Source organism: Dermacentor albipictus, chromosome 1, assembly GCF_038994185.2.
Source record: "Dermacentor albipictus isolate Rhodes 1998 colony chromosome 1, USDA_Dalb.pri_finalv2, whole genome shotgun sequence".
Classification (NCBI taxonomy): Eukaryota; Metazoa; Arthropoda; class Arachnida; order Ixodida; family Ixodidae; genus Dermacentor; species Dermacentor albipictus.
In genome coordinates this window covers 408,598,264-408,614,825 of record NC_091821.1, presented here as the reverse complement: position 1 = coordinate 408,614,825, position 16,562 = coordinate 408,598,264, and the positions used below count along the sequence as shown (strand labels likewise).

The 16,562-nt window shown below is 44.8% G+C and overlaps 1 protein-coding gene across 4 annotated transcripts in view; it reads right to left on the bottom strand.

Moving 5' to 3' along the window:
* Window positions 1-16,562, bottom strand: part of LOC135918181 (adhesion G protein-coupled receptor L3-like) — a 127,887-nt gene that overhangs the window by 6,329 nt on the left and 104,996 nt on the right. For 3 of the 4 annotated variants that reach the window (XM_070532193.1, XM_070532190.1, XM_070532192.1), the window contains 6 exons: window positions 14,627-14,734; window positions 9,964-10,123; window positions 8,944-9,022; window positions 8,767-8,833; window positions 5,081-5,166; window positions 4,856-4,988 (listed from right to left, as the gene is read on the bottom strand). In XM_070532193.1, coding sequence (XP_070388294.1) covers window positions 4,856-4,988; window positions 5,081-5,166; window positions 8,767-8,833; window positions 8,944-9,022; window positions 9,964-10,123; window positions 14,627-14,734 — 633 coding nt within the window. The remainder of the gene's footprint in view (window positions 1-4,855; window positions 4,989-5,080; window positions 5,167-8,766; window positions 8,834-8,943; window positions 9,023-9,963; window positions 10,124-14,626; window positions 14,735-16,562) is intronic. The other variant, XM_070532191.1, reaches the window with a different exon arrangement.

Sequence of the window (16,562 nt, the reverse complement as noted above, 5' to 3'; positions counted from 1 at the left end):
GCGCTCCTCCGCGGCAGCGGCAGCGCCGGCCCTTTAGATAAAGGAAAAACCGCAGAAAGCTCGCCTTCGCGCAAATCATTCACCGCAAGCATTTCTCGGTAAAGATTACGGTTGCATAAGATGAAGTTACGGGGAAGCGGCAAATGTAGCATACGAAGCAGGAAGTGACGTAACTACACTTTAAGATCTAAGAGAAGATCCCGCCTAGCCACTGATTTCATTTGCGTTCTGCTAACGCCACGGAAAGGCCACGCATAGTTAGGACTCCCGAAGAGCAGCGTGAACATGATGAGCGGAGACTGGAACAACAACGTCAATATGCACAACGGCGTCGTCCTGAGGCTAGGCTGGACTCATTTGAAGGCTACGTCACATTGGCTTATTGGATCAGGTGATACCACAGCTTCGCTGGCCAACCACTTTCACATCGTGAATTGGAGCCCTTTTTTCTTTCTGGTTCATTTCTTTCTTTCCCCACACGGCCGCCGCCGACGCGGATGGTCTGATAGATGGGCGCTATGAGCGTGAATTTTTTGCCCGTTAGTTAGCTATTTCTCTCCGCTGTTTCTTTTCATCCTTCGTTTCCCTTTACCCTTCGCTCAGTGCAGGGTAGCAAACCTTAATCTCATCCGGTTAACCTCCCTGACTTTCCCATACCGTTTATCTCTCTCTCCCTGAGCGTACTTTTTGAAACAGGGTGGTGGTTTTTGCCACAAAGGTCTTGTTCTTATTTTGCCTAATATCCTACCTATCTTTAAACACACATACACACACGCACGCACAGACAGAATTCCCAGCATTCAACTTTCTGAGCCACCACCAGAAACTTTGTTTTTGCACGGCTCCGTTGTTTGTGGTCCCCCTAATTTTCTGCCGCCATACTTCCAATCACCTCTTACTAATTTATATTGCGGACATGTTTACTTTCCCCGTGCTATCCCTGAATACAATGGCTTCAAGGAGGCCACATGAGTCTAAACCGACAGCTAGGTAGATATCTTCACATTCTAACAAAACATGCTCCATCGTTTCCATAGCTGCACCACAGAAAGCACATGCTTCTTCCTTGGTGTACCTCGCTTCGTAACTACGCGTTCTAAAGCATTCTGACCTCGCTTCGGAAGCTAAGGAGCTTAATTCCCTTTCGAGTTTTCATAAATTGTTCCTTTCCTGATTTCGATTTAACTCTTAGGTAGTTATTCGTAGCAGGTTTCTTCTCCATTGCCGCCACCCATAAGATTGTCTCAGCCTCTCTGACTTTGCATTTGACCTTTGTTACCATGCTGCTTACCATACCAGCCACATATTGGCTGGTAAGCTTCGTAGTTCTTTTCCTCCCCTGTGAGTCAAAGTTATTCCTGTAGAAATACCTGGACACTCTCGCAACCCATTTAATTTCTTTCGTATTCCTCAGCCGTTCTTCAAAATCAGTTTTATTCTGATCTTCCCTCACTTCAAAGCTTGTCCTGCCCATATCATCCTGCACAGCTTCATTCGTAGTCTTCCCGTGCGCGCACCATGCCAGACGTCCCGCTGACTTCTGGCTCCCATCGAGTCCGGATTGCTACCCTGACTTGAAGCAAACAACCACACTTCCAAATGTAACTCCTAGAACCATTGTACCTATTGTATCAACATAGCACTCCGCGTTTCAATGTGGCCGCATTTATCTTCCCCTTTGCTATTATTGTTTTTTACTGTGCTTCCATATTTCTATTGCCTACGTTTATCAATATACCAAGGTATTTATATTATTTTACCCGAGTTATTTCTTGACCCGGTATTGACACTTCCTGTTCACTGTTTTCATTGAATACCATAAAACTAGACTTATAACGCTAAATTTTAATCTTAATTTCTCACACTCCTGTCCACAGACATTAGCCAGACGTTACATATAACTTTCCTGTTAGCAAGTAACACAATGTCGTCCGCATAAAACAAACGTCGAAGCTGCTGAAGTTGATTCATTCTAGCTTCCTTTCCATGTCATGTACATCATAAACAGCAGTGGGGATAAAGGGTACCCCTCTACGGGTCCCTTGGTGATATCAACTTTTTAATTTCTCCTCATTGCTTCCCATTCAACGCAAACGGAATTTTCTAGGTAAATCTCCCTTAAAACTTGCATAAGTCGTTGCCTAAGCCTTTCCCTTCCAGGAAATCCCACAACACGCTGAGGTCTATGTTGTCACACGCGTTGGTAACGTCTAAAACAGCTGCTCTGCTATTGCAGTTGCTGCTCTGCTATTGTGCCCGCCTGGTTGTATGAGAGATTAATCCCGATATTGATTCATTCTAGCGTCCTTTCCATCCTTGTCATGTACATCATAAACAGCAGTGGGGATAAAGGGTACCCCTCTACGGGTGCCTTGGTGATATCAACTTTTTAATTTCTCCTCATTGCTTCCCATTCAACGCAAACGGAATTTTCTCGGTAAATCTCCCTTAAAACTTGCATAAGTCGTTGCCTAAGCCTTCCCCTTCCAGGAAATCCCACAACATGCTGAGGTCTATGTTGTCATACGCGTTGGTAACGTCTAAAACAGCCATATGCAACGGTCTCCTTCTTTCGGATATTTCAATACACTGAGTAAGAACAAATATGCTAGCATCCAAACATCTACCGATTCATATGCCATTCTGAAGTTCTCCCAATATGGCATTATGTTCTGCCCATGCTTGCAGTTTTAATTTAATCGCCTGCATTGCGAACCTCTATATTACCGACGTAATGGTCAACGGTCTACATGAGTGAATTCTATCTTTTCCCCTAGCCTTTATAAATTATGTTCATTCTGCTTTGTCGCCAGCTGTTTAGTGTTCGCTTAGCTCGTAAGCTTTTTTCTGCTGCTTTCGACAGAGCTTCCTTGCTTTTTAGTTCTAGTTCATTAATCAGCCTAATGGGAAGGAACATCGTCTAATCCTGTGGCTTAGCATTTTTTGTCTTCAGCTTTCTTTCAGTGGAAATTTCTCATCGCCAGCTCCTTTTCCATCTGGCTAGCGTTCAGGCTGCTTTAGTAGCACGGGCATCGAGTGACACTCTTGTTTCTCGTGCAGCACTTCCGGTTTACATGCTGGCGAGGCGACCGGGGAGGACATTCAAAATAATTAAGAAAAAATAAACACACAACAAAACAGAAAAAAATATACTACAGTACAAGACTCATGAGTTTCATTATAGATATGATATCGCAGCATAAGTTTAGTTACAAGTTCAGTTACGGAAGTGTCTGAAATAATTAGAATTAATTACAAATAACTGATTAGCGCTCACCAAAACACAGACTTGTAGACTTTAGGGACCCGCCACGTCAGCGTGACTTTGCAATATTACGGGAAATCCGAATGTGGATAGCGTAAGTAATGACGTCACTAATGACGTTACACACAAGAAGGTAGCATGATAGTGAACCAGCTAATTATTGGGAAACAGTCGCCTCCGAGTTCGGTTTGTGCGTTGCGTTCGCCTGAAGTTAACCTAAAGAACACTAATGCCAAGGTACGAGCGCCAATAAGAGATACCTAAGTCAAAAATTAGGGTCGCCTATCATTTTTTTCCTCATAAATAACCCCGCCATTGCCTTGAAATGAGCCGGCTGTTAATTTTCGGATGTCATTTAATCCCGCGGATGCGCGGAAGCGAGCGCCATCTGGTGGTGGTGCAAGGAACCCAGTGGCAGTGATGTCAGGCGCGCACGTTCTTCGCTGTGATTGGTTGGCCTAGTCGGCTAGAGAACGGTCGCGCCGCAGCACCCAGGTTTACGAAAACCCACCGAGGTTCGCAAAAAGCAAGGTCGTTTTTAAAATACCATACGGAGAGCTCATTTTTAAGTCACACATGCGAAGCGCACACACGAAGCTAACCACAAAAGGCGCCACTTTATGCTTACGCTGTTTCAGGTAGCATATTCTGTGTTCGTCCTTTTCTAATCCCATCGACTGCCCCGTATACCAAGACAACATTACAAATTATGCTTACCTGCAGAGTGATAATAACTGCACATGTCATTTTTCTACATTGAAGTAGAATATCCAAGTTCTATTATGAATGAATAATGAATTGTCCTGAGTAGTCTTTCGGTGTAAATAAAATCACACAACTTCATTTAGCACATTCAGCTTTACAGAGATATTAACTAACAATGCAGAAACCATAGCAATGCGGAAGCCACAAGGAAAAATACCGATCTACTGCGTCATATCAGCCATGGTTTAAGAAAAAGACACCAGATTTCAGGGATTCCTTCGGCTTGTTTCTTCAAATATTTATACTGCCCCATGTACCTCGTTTTTCGATCTTATGCATGTTATAGCACTGTAAAATACTTATCAAATATTTCTTAATTTTTGTAAGTTCTTTGTTATGACGAACAGTGTTCGTGCATGTACTTGCACGGTCATAGTGCTGCAGACGTAGACGTAGCTGACATCGTATAAAAAATTGTTGTTATCATTTATATATTTTCGATATCTGTGGTAGTATTTCACCGCACGAGAAAGCGACAGAGTAAGGACTCTATTTTCTGCTTGAATATTGGCTCGTGACAAGTAGGTTCTATTGCCGCCCAATCAACCTGAACTTAATCGTGTTGAAAAAAAAAGGCTTATCAATTCAAAGAAAGGCAAAGGGCGAAATATTACCCTGTAAGCTGATACGTATGTAGGAGAATTCTGAACGCTCCACTAAAGGGACCTACAGCGAAAAAAACGATAACATGCATGACTGAGGAAAACGAGGTAAATAGAGCAAAACATGGATAAAGAAACGTGTTTTTTAGCTACATGCCCAGAAGAGAGAAAACTATGAATGACGAAAACAACAAAAGTAGTTAAGAACATCAAGGCCATTCACCTGAAGGGAATTGAAGATTGTGAATAAATATGCTCCAACCGTATGGAGCTTATTATCTCCAAGCATGAGGAAACCGAAGAGCCAGGTCATGCCCAGTATGGGCAGCATGATGAAGGTTCCTCTCACCCAGTTCCTAAATAAAGGGGACAAAGGAAACGAAAGTTCTCTGCGTAAAAACGCCTTGCGTGTTCGAAAAAAAAATAACAACAAAGGAGTCACACTCACTGAACTTTTTCTGCCGTCGTCCTCTCCACTACGCAGCGCACGTGAGACATTTTCCAAAGCACCAGTACAAGTGCGCCCAAATTGAGCTGCGCGAGAAAGGCATAACTTATTTTATGAAAAGTAGAGTAGTTGGCCTGGGGTGATAGTCCCGTAGCCTACTACTCTGCTCAGATGGAAGAACAGAAACAGAGAGGCATGAGGAACGATGACGAGGATAGGCAGCATAGGATGCGACTAAAAGCAGGTTCGTGTTGAAGGGACCCATATGCAGCTTTGAGTTTCAAAGAGAACCTCGATGGTTCGCTTTGTTGATACGGTCGGGTAAAGGCCAAGTAGCACTTTTTCAGTGAACTGCCTGTTGCCAATCGGCAACGGGCCATTTATCTATGCCGTTGCTGTTGGTGCTAATGAAGAGGTCAGTGCCTACCATTCGCGGTCATATTGGGAAAACGCAACAAGAACGCGCTCCACCGTCTCAGGCACTTTGTACAAATCACAGTCTGGCAAGTCCATGTGCTGGACACCTTGTATCTATCGTCTCGTAAGGGCAACAACTCGGCTGAGGCTATTTAGGAGGCTTTCATGGGTACACGTAGGATGCCACACGACATCCGAAATTTCTTAAGAGGATCGAGTCCGTTAAAGGGCTCCTCACCAAGTCTGGCCATATTGAGTTGACAATCGCCGAGCACACAATCCGCGACAACTATCGTGTCTGCAAAGTAATACATCTACACGCGCCGCGGAAAGGTCTAAAATTTTAAACCGAACGCCGTTTTTCCTTCTCCTCGCGGCCGCCATGCTCCAAGCCGCAGGATGACGCACACGTGCTAGTGCGCTTACGTACACGTTTGTGTTGTGACGTCGCTCGTGCTGACACGTGACTTCGAGAATTATTCAAAGCAACATCTGTTATTTCTGTAATAGGTTGTTCGAATAGAGGAATTAAAGCTTAGAGAACTAACAAAACACAAAAACCGAATGTCTGCATGCTTTTGCGTTACTTCGCAACGCAGCAAGAGAGATGTATTTTCGTTTCGTCTGCTTGTTACCACGTGATGCAGTCACACGCACAGAAAACGAAACTATGTCATTTTCTACCGTGTTCCAGTGCGGGATCACGCTCTCTGATCCGCTTGTGTCTTCCTCAGTATTTGTGTAGCACTGATTTATACCGCTAGTTAGGTGTCCTCGTGCACAGCGCGCAAAATCGTGCGCTGCGGGAGAAGAGACAATGACAACAGCTCGCGCGCAACGCCGTCAGCGGAAGTGCGCCGCGCCGCGAGAAAGCGAGCTGAAAAAAAAAAAAGTGAAGGCGGGGTCAGTGACGTATGCGTCACGCGATCCTCGAGATCCGGTAAGGGAGAACATAGGGAAGGAACTTCGTTTGCGGAGGCTAGACGGAGCAAGTCGAGAGAGTGTCTCGCTTTGCAGTGGAGCTCGCCTTCCGGAATCATGGGTTCAGGGCACTGAAATATTTTCATCTCAGCTATTTATGAGCCGATATGAAAAAAAATTGCGGAAGAATGCTCCCTAGGGGACACGTAACAACTTCCAGCGTATAACCGAAATTTGCTATGGGGCCTGGTGAGGGGCCCTTCAAAGGGACCGACAACCAATTTTGATGGTACCCATTAAAAAGCCTACCCAATGCAATGCTAACCCAATTGAAAACTTACCGGTCATATTGTGTAATGATGAAGCGGTAACGCGGAAAACGCCATAGAACATTCTTTATCAGCATTTTTTGAACTGCAGTGGTGATGTAGTCGTTCACTAGAAGCATGCTGAAAACAGTGATAGCGTGATAGCGATTATACGCCGGTATTTGTGGAAGGCAGACGACAAGTGCAGCCATAGCTGCAAGAAAGTATTATTTTGTTTATCGAGCTGATGTTCCTGCGATTCCTGTTTTCCGAAGTGTTAATTTCCACACTAATACCTGCGTGTTTTCGTGGTTTCCAGTCCAACTGCTTCCGACATTGCCCAGTCAAGAGGGTTAATTAGCCAAGCCAAGTTCACGAAAGCGGCACGATGCTTTTACACGTCATATGCAGTTGAGCATATTGACATAACCGCGCGGCTGCTATTATTGTAGTGCTCACCCGTATTTACGGTACAAATAGTCGACGGTATTAAGCCACTAATTCCGGGGACTTACTCCCAAACTCGCATTGAAGTGCAAAATTGCTGGAACGCCAATGTAATTCATCGCACACATCGGTTATGAATATCTTGAAGCTTGGTTATCCTGAGAATTGGTTCCAGCTGGATACGCCTTACGAACTCAGTGGCTACGATTTATAAATTGCTTTAGTTCGCCACAATGTATTGCGTAGTGGAACGGGGTGGGGAATACATGGCATAGCAAATAACACAGCACAAAAAAATGCTAGTAAATAAAAAAAAATTAAACAGGGATTGCGCAAGAATCGCACACGACACAATAAATAAACAGCGGAAAAAAAAAAGAATTTTACCAGTTTCTACACTATTAGAGGGAAAATAAGAAAATATTACCACCACTTACGGTAGCAGCATCTTGTGGTAGTCGGTTCCGTTACCATAATGTTTTTAAAAGAGAGAATTGTCATAATGTCTGTTTTGTATGGGTAGTGCAATATTTTTCGTGTGTAGTCTCGACGAAACAAGTACAACGATTCTAAAATGTGCTTATCGGGACTAAGGACAGTAAGATTGTAAATTGCGATGTGTGCTGTAAAGTGATTAGTTAATAAATTATTAATGAAAGTTCTCCCATTACTGAAATTTTGAAATTTAATTGAAACTAGTTAAATTTAGTTTCCTCACCACGCTGTGGTGTAAGCAACCGCTCTAGGCATCTACTAGTCTACAATGCGTGCAGTTCCCCTGAACGCGCCGGACTAAAAGCTACCAACACCAAAAGCTACCTAGCGTATGCAGCGGTGGAAAAGAACTAAGCCGCTTCTTGCACATGCATATATAAATAGCGTTCTTTAATTGCCTCAGGAATTCAGAAATCTTATTGGAGCGGTTCTCTTTTCTTCGTTTCGTTAACGCGCTGGTGCCAGAACGCGCGTAGCCGAAAATTTAATGCTTTATTCCGGTTGTTCATTCTGGAATGAGGACGCCTCTCCAAAGCTGCATTCACCCAATAAAAATGTTCATTCTTTCTCTCTCGAAACGCGCACGTGGACTAACCCAGACACTTCATTACCGATCACTGAAGAATCGTACGGAACTTATTCAGCGAAGAAGTTGACTGAGAGGAACCAAACTGTTAAATACTTGTGTTGAAAACGAGTTCCCAGGATACCTAGCAAATCGAGACAGCGCAGCTTTGAAGCGGTTCGGTTCGGTGTAAGCCAATCTTCACGCTGGCTAGTACATTACTCCCACAGTCAGAGACACGTCGCCATGAAGAGACGTACAGCGGCTAGTCATTTTAGCAAGGCCACTTCATTTCTCGCTCTCTGCTGCTTCCGAATTTGCGATAGTATTCATAGCCCAGTCGCGAAGGTAAGCAAGGTCGCGTGGTACCCTTTATTTCAGTAGAAAAAGTTGCCGCAGATATAAACACGTACAGTGCTAGCTTTCCATCGATAGCGACATTGTCTGTGGTTTACACAATCATGTCCACTTAGAACATTGCCACATGTGTGTAACATGTTTTAGAACATTCTGTGCAGCTCAAATATACTTACAAGTACAACTGCTGCCACGGGGCCGATAAAACTGTACCGTACGCCTTTTTCTTCAGGAAGCCAACAGCTGCAAAGGTAAAAACGAGGGTAGCGTATACGCGGGATTATGAAAAATGCGATAAGCAATCGCGAATGCCAGCCTTATTAGCGCCAATTGCAATCACTTGAAAGACTTACAACTGATCGGTTGGGTTTCTCTTAACGTACAGCTCGTATCGACAACCAAGAGTGATGCCTGCGATCAAAAGGGGAATTCCTGTAATTGAAAAAAAAAGTTGAGGTACATATCTCACATCGTTACGCAATAAACTACAACAAAGCAATGAAACGCAGCTTCGGCTAAACAAAACGAGTACTGTATCTGTTTCGGCTCATCATCGTCTTTATGAAAGGTTAATCATAAAGGTAGCGTTCTGCTAATTAGGGTTCACGATAATGTTTTACTTTCGTGAATACTCGGTCGACTTTTGCTGATTTTTGCAGAAATCATTTGATTTTTGCTATCGTCTCCAACTCTGCTGGTAGCAGGTGAGGACTATAATGCGGATGATATTCATACGTACGCTACACTTTAACACGGAGAATGCGACGCGTGCACGTTGTATTGTTAAAAAGGCATGCCACTTAGCATATTTAGGTCAGTGGGGTGCGAGTTGTCCTGACCTTTCATTTCTATATGTCCTTTTGCGCATGGGACTGTATGCTTTAAATTTTTTGAGCCTATGACGTTGATTTTACTTATCTTACCACTTCTTCTTCTTCTTCTTCTTCTTCTTCTTCTTCTTCTTCTTATTATTATTATTATTATTATTATCACTCTCTTATTATTATTTCTTACTCTCTCATTATCATTTATTATGATTATTATTACAATGGCTCGGCTACTCCTTTGTGAAAAGGAGTAGCCGTCGCCATTATAAGGCGACCACATCTGTTTTTTTTTACTTTCATTTCAATAAACAAAACTCACGTGTTCCACCTCTTGTACGTCAGAAACATCACACAATAATGAATCTCGAGCTAATCCATCAATTGAGAAGTTCATCGGGCCGCCAAGCAACAGCAATCACATGTATACAATCCATATTCAAATGCTCCCTTCAAAGACGCTACAGTGACATGGCAGCACCTGATTGCAGCTACTGAACCGCTTCTACACAGAGAGTACGCCAACCTATAGCTTCCATGTGCGCTCACCGTATCCGGCGAAGTAGTACCTCTCGTAGTACGTGCGCTTCTGGTTGAACACTTTCCAGAGGAGCACGATGATGTGGCAGCCTTCCAATGCCATCCACCCGAAGACCGACAAGAAGAGGAAGTGAAGGAAGAAGGCCACGATGGCGCAGGATACATCCGGCTGGCGAAAAATACGTCTGTCAATCTAATATCAGCATAAATCCGCGTGAGAGCGAAGTACTTGAAAGCAACTCGCATGCGTTGTAGCATGTAATGTTTGCCTTAGTTTAATAGATCAACTCGATTCCGGCTCCGAAACGCACCTCCAGAATTGCTGAATTCTTACAAACCGATTGCGCATTGACCGGCCGTTGCGCTGGATTGTAATTTACGCATGACAGCTGTCCTGATTAGTTATTTCCAGTTCGCGCTACACTTAGAGCTGATGGCGCCTGTGGCGCTACGTGTTACATAGACCGAGTGTCTTAACACAGTAATTTGCCTAGAAGTAAACCTTAGGCATGGGTTATATCAGGTATTGTGTTGACTGAGAACATCCGAGTTACATGCACCATTGAAACTCCGCGTGAAGCACGCAAACTTTTACGACTATGTACGTCGCACCATTTCAGTTCATCTGCAGTTTTATTGCGATGACAATTATATGGACTCTCGAAGAAATTTCGCGCCGTCGACGTCGGCGTCGCCATTGCCGTGATGTTCCGTATAAAGTGCGAGTGCGATAACATCACACCTCGGGCAGCATGTGCTGTGGGTACGAACGAAAGCGGGCCCGACGAGCCGACAAGGATGGTGACTCGATCTCTCGCACGCAGTGCAGGAAGGTGGGCAGGAAGCGGACTGTCTTCTACCGCACGCAAGTCAGCAGGGTGGGGCGTTCTACTCCGGCGTTGGAGGCGTATGGCGCGGCTGAAGACGGTATCACGGGTCCCATCTTGAAAGCGATTTGCGGCGGGCATTGAGTCTATAGGCGCGCCGAGGGCCGAGTATAGCAGCATGAGGGCAATTCCCTCGATGCTGTTGGCACTATTCCTAACGCAACGCTTCGATAGCGAGTGTCCACGGTATCCAAGTCAGATGTCTTCATGTTTGTCTGTGCGCACGTGACAACGTATGCTTGTGTTTTAGTCATTAAGTGACTGTTCAAAAGTTTATACGGACGATAAGACTGCTATCCTTACTTAGTACAGCAGTGTAATAATTTGATATCGCGATCGATGCTTCGCCTTCCGGGTGAAACTGCGACACTCTTTGCTATGAGACATTTTTATGAGGTAGAAAGCAAACAGGAAGGCTATCGAGAGCTCCGTACAAATTCGTTAATTGCAAGGACCCAGATATGAACTCCTAAATTGCCGTTTCCATTGTTCCATCGAACAAGTTCACTTACAAGGAAGGCATCTGCGCGCTACCTGAGGCTTTTGTGCCGAGCGACAGTGAGTGAAAGGAAACACACAAGAATTAACGTGCTGGCCTTAGACAAATTAGGCCCGCACTGCATTCGCTGCAGATTCTGGTGATGTCTGTCGACAGCAGTGACAACAATTGGAAGCGCTTTCGGTCTTGGCAGGTCTTATCGAGTCGAGGCTGCCTTCAAGGGTGAGTGCGTGTCGTCGCGTGCTAACGTGGACACTTTCGACGTGGCGCACGACCTTATAAGTCTTATGCAGCCTGGCAGAACGGCTGGAGCTGGTCCACATGAGTGACATTTGCAGACAATCTAGAGCCTGTGTGTGCTGCGCAGGCAAACACACGGCAGACTTCTCGAAATGTGAAAAATCTCACAGTGATTGAGCGAAGGACTGTCCGTCAGTGGATAACGAGTGGAATGACGTAACCGTCACAAGGAATGACCCATCACAAGAAAGCCATCGCTGTGGTTCGATGACGACGACAGATTCATAGAAGTACTTGAAGAAATAAAGTTCACCGACGATTACGATGCTTGATACTCCCTAATGCGAAGTTTGAGTGCAGCTGTATATATGTTTTCATTTCACGATATATTCGCTGGCACCGACAATCTGTCTCGTGTGGCACGTCGAAAACAAAACGGAATGTGGCGCGACTGTCTCGCTAATAGGGAGATCGCAGGAGGCGGCAAGTGGATGACGCGTGGGCGCAATTCGCAGCAGCAGCCGCTGACACACCTCCGTTCATGCAGAGTCTTGTTTCCACAGAGATGACGCGAGCTACTCTGGCGCCATCTCGTATAGCCATCGTCACCGGAAAGCCCGTCTTGCGTGGCACTACGCTTTTCTTCTGACGCTTTCAAAATACACTCCTCCGTTTTCCTCCTCATGCTTCTGCTGCAACCTCCTCCTCCGCTTTTCTCCTCGCGATCTCTTCGCTATCGCCGTCTTTCACCTACCCCTCCCCCCTCATTGCGCTCCGAGTTCACTTTCATCCTTCGATGTGTTCGTTCACTCGGTTACGAGGGACAACGCCGAGGCTCGCCGCAGGAACGGGCGCCAAAGAGCTGCGCTCTAAAAAAGTTACGCCTTTGGGCTTTCAACCACGATATACCCACGTCATCACTTTGTCCTTTACGTGCCATCAAAAGTGACACCAGCCACGATGCGTCAACTTTTCCAAGAGGGCTTATGAAATGCATCTGGCCATGCGCCAGGTTAGAGGTGACCAAATATTTAGCTTCAGCATTCGTCAGTGCCAAATATTTCCTTCACGATCGATAAACAATTGTGCCAAGATCAGCAAGTCACCATTGTGCGGATATAATGTACTAACATAAATATCACACGTCCAAGCGTTCTGCCTGCACCACTATCCGGAAGCGCTCTGGCGCTCAAGACACCTTAGATCCACTGCTAGCTTATATTCTACCACCGCTTCCGTTCACCAGGAAGCAAATTTAGTGTGTTTACATTTTGATGTGGCGTGGGCGCATACTAAGCATGTGAGGTTCTCGGCACATAATTTTCGTGAGCCTGTTCTGTATACGTGTCATATGTATGCATGGACGTCATTATCGAACATTGGCTGTATGCATGTGAATCTTTTTTTTCAGCATTACACAGAGAACGCGGCCCAAATGCGTCTTATATTTCCTCAAAAATCCTCACTTATATTCATCCGGCTGTATAATCTTGTAACCAAAATCATTACGTTTACCTTCGTGTTGAGAGGACGTAAGTTACCCTCATTGTAGCATGTGCTTGCTCCTCAAATGAATTTGACCGAGACAGGCGGAACGACGTAATTATGGCAGCGGTTTTTGAACCATCATCGGTGAGTTCAACTCTGATCAGCAGCATGGAAAAACACCAGTATTGATAACGAACACTGTTGCCTAAGCTAAACAGCTACAAGGCTCGAAAATGAATCGTATACCAGTGCTGCTACAGGGTTTCATGCACTGTAGTTATATATGCATATCAATTTGGTTTCAATGGTTTTTTGTTTCAATGTTTATTTCTTTTGACGATATCTAAATCTACAAGGGCGACCATTCCTGGACCTGTTCGAGCAGGTCTAAACACGTTTTCTACTCCAGCGGTTTCGCCAAGAAAAGGCTGATGATTATATCGACTATTCACATACAGCGATAGTCTTTCTCACTCTTCGGAGACGCCATCGAGGATTTGATGCAACCTTATAAACGCCTTTTTAAGGTTCCACCACTGTACTAGGAGTACTATGGCAAAGTTGAAGGTACTGGGACAACCATCCGCAGCTCGAAAAAACCACATATGTGAAAAAAAAGAGCTTGATTCTCGAGCTCAAGGTAGTAAACGCAAGCAAACGAAACACAAGTTTGACGTAAGCAAGCTTCAAGAACGCACGACGGAAGACGTACCAGTAAAAGAGTTTTGTTCAGAACGACCGGGCCCTACATGACGCTACTGTCATTCGAGATCAGAGAAACAATTTTCCTTCCTATGAAGGAATCTGAAGCGGTTCTAGCTAAATAAATAGGAAGCAATAAGAGGCGCTCCTGTAGAAGTGCACTCACAGAGTGGCTCGGGGAATAATTCACAACAATAAAATAAGAAGCGTGAGAGAAGCAATCGACCTCGTGTCGCGGCACTGCCGGAGACTGGACCGGTTTCATCCAATTACCTCTCATCGCAGTCTGAGTGCGCTCCCAGACCTGGCTACAGGTGTAGAGCACATGCGAGCGGCACACGAAACGTGAAATTAAAAGGATAGCTACACACACATACTTACTACCATTCCCAACCACCACAACTGACAATACGTGAAACACTGCGACATTTACTACACTTGATATTGCGCCAGCTGCTGCTTTCAACACGTTTTCTCTCGTTCGGCTTGGTGATATCTCTGCAAAAGGTCTTCGTTTGTTCTCAACAAAGAGCCTACAGTTCGAATATGGCACCTGCCATGCAGTATCTCACAGAAGTATTTCCAGCCTTGCTCGTTGTATTCTGCTACATATCGGACATTTTCATTGAATACCAAGGACGGATCACTTTACACTTAACGTTGGCATCCGGTCATCAAGCGTTTGAAGGCTTCAGAGACAGACAAAATCGAGGAAACTGGCATACTCAGTTGAAGGTTCCCAAACAGCCTGGGTGTCTCGATAAAAAAGCCGGCATCAATTGCATTTAAACTCTAACCTATGACCTTCTATGCCGTTTCATTCAGTAGTCAAGTGGTCGCCTGTAGAAAGACTCACCAAGTTTTCGCTGTCATTGTTCATTTGGACCTTTCCTGAAGCCGACAAGTCGCTCATCATAGATTCCGATCTACATTCATTGGAATGGAACTCAGTTCCATTGTGCGCCTGTTAATGTCCACCGCCCAAAAAGAAAGACATCGCAATTATCAGTGAGTTCGAAGTTGCAGTTAAATCGCTCTTTGAGGTTCTGTTCAGTACATAGTTTGTTGTGCATCGTAATATTTTCGCAAGCCCCGAACATCACCCATCACAAAGCGACACCTTAAGACACGGGGAAGTAAATGGAATGAAACTGCGCCACCAGTCCTGTTAGGAATTTAACCAACAGTCTTTTGGTTGTTAGGTGGATGATCTATCGTCAAGGCTGCGGACTCATTAGCCATAGTATATTCTCGGACATTCTGCTGCTTGCCAGCATGCAGATCACATTTTCAGAAACAGAAGTCGGGGGAAAAACGCTACAATTCACACTGAAAAAGGCAAGCCATGTAGTGAGCCGAAGAAGCAGTCAAGGATGGCGATGCGCATGCTCGTGTCATACGGGAATATATAAGAGCAGGAATGGAAGGTGAAAAAAAAAGTTATGTTCTACATCCCAAAGCCACGATCAGGCTATGAAAACTGCCATAACGGGGATTACAGAATAACCTTGGCGACCTGGGTTCTTTAACGTTCACTCGAAGCTCAGTACAAGAGCTATTGTCCTTTACACGCCCATAAAGAATGGAATGGCGTATGTGGGGTGGGGGGGGGGGGGGGATAGGAATGCTGCAGCCAAAAATGAAACCTGTGGCCTCATGCTCAGCAGCACAACGGCACGGCCACTAAAACACATGAGTAGGTTCAGTACCAAAAAGCAAGTAAGCTGCAAAGGCAAATGCACTGGCGAATGCCCTTGCAAAGGAAGTGGCCGAACCACTAAGGGTCAAAGCCTTGAGGGCGTAGAAATCGGAAGCTGAGCCACGGAAGGTCGAGCAAAGCCAATTGAAGGGCGACAGTTAGGTGGGTACGTTAGAAGAGAGCTATGAATATGGGCTTCCCAGTTCCCGCATGTACCTTGACATCGAATAACCGTAATATGCGTCAAGACAATTCGTCCTTAATTTACAGTTTCCGTCGCAGGATAGTTTTTGGCATTGGTATTCTCATCACGTCTTTTTTCTTTCCTTGTGCCTCATAGCTCAGAGCTTCTCGGGAACGAACCTCGCTAATCTGTTTGTCTCGCCATTTTCCTATTTTCTCTGCGTACAGATAAATAACGAATCCTTGACAGAATGAGTGACCTTCAGATGCAGAAACACTTGGTAGTTTTTCGAAACCATGTACCAGCCCCAATAAAAGTATGTGCAGTATCCTGTGTTTGAATGCTGGCAATAAACAAGCAGCGTCTTATTCGTTCCGCGATACAAAAATGTGAACCAATTAAACTACAGCTACCTTGTTCGGGGATTAGCATTGAGAAATGCCATTGAAAGCATAACAGATCCCTTCATGCCAATTATCACCTTTTTATTTGAAAGATAGTGGTCATGACAACAGCTTCACAGAAGTGCTGCCACGTTTTGTTGTATTTGATAGCTCTGTTTCATACGTGTGGCGCGCTGCTTGGGCACGCAAAGGGAAAAAGAGCGCACAAGCAAGCACAAAAGCAGAAAACGACACAGCGCTGACTCTCAACAGATTTTGCTAAGAAAATGAGTCTAGAGCACTATGTCGTCGTTGTTTATCCCTTTGACCTTATTTGATCACGTTGTTTTACGCGCTCTCAACGAAGCTTAACCAATTGCCCGCATCGTTATTTGTGATGTAAAATATTCAGTATTTGGAGGAGACTACCTACATGTTGCGAAAAAAAAAACTCGGTATTTGTTATTTGTTTGAATAGTGACTGCAGCTGTTGCTCACTAAGTAATCGCCCCAAAATATTGCCTAT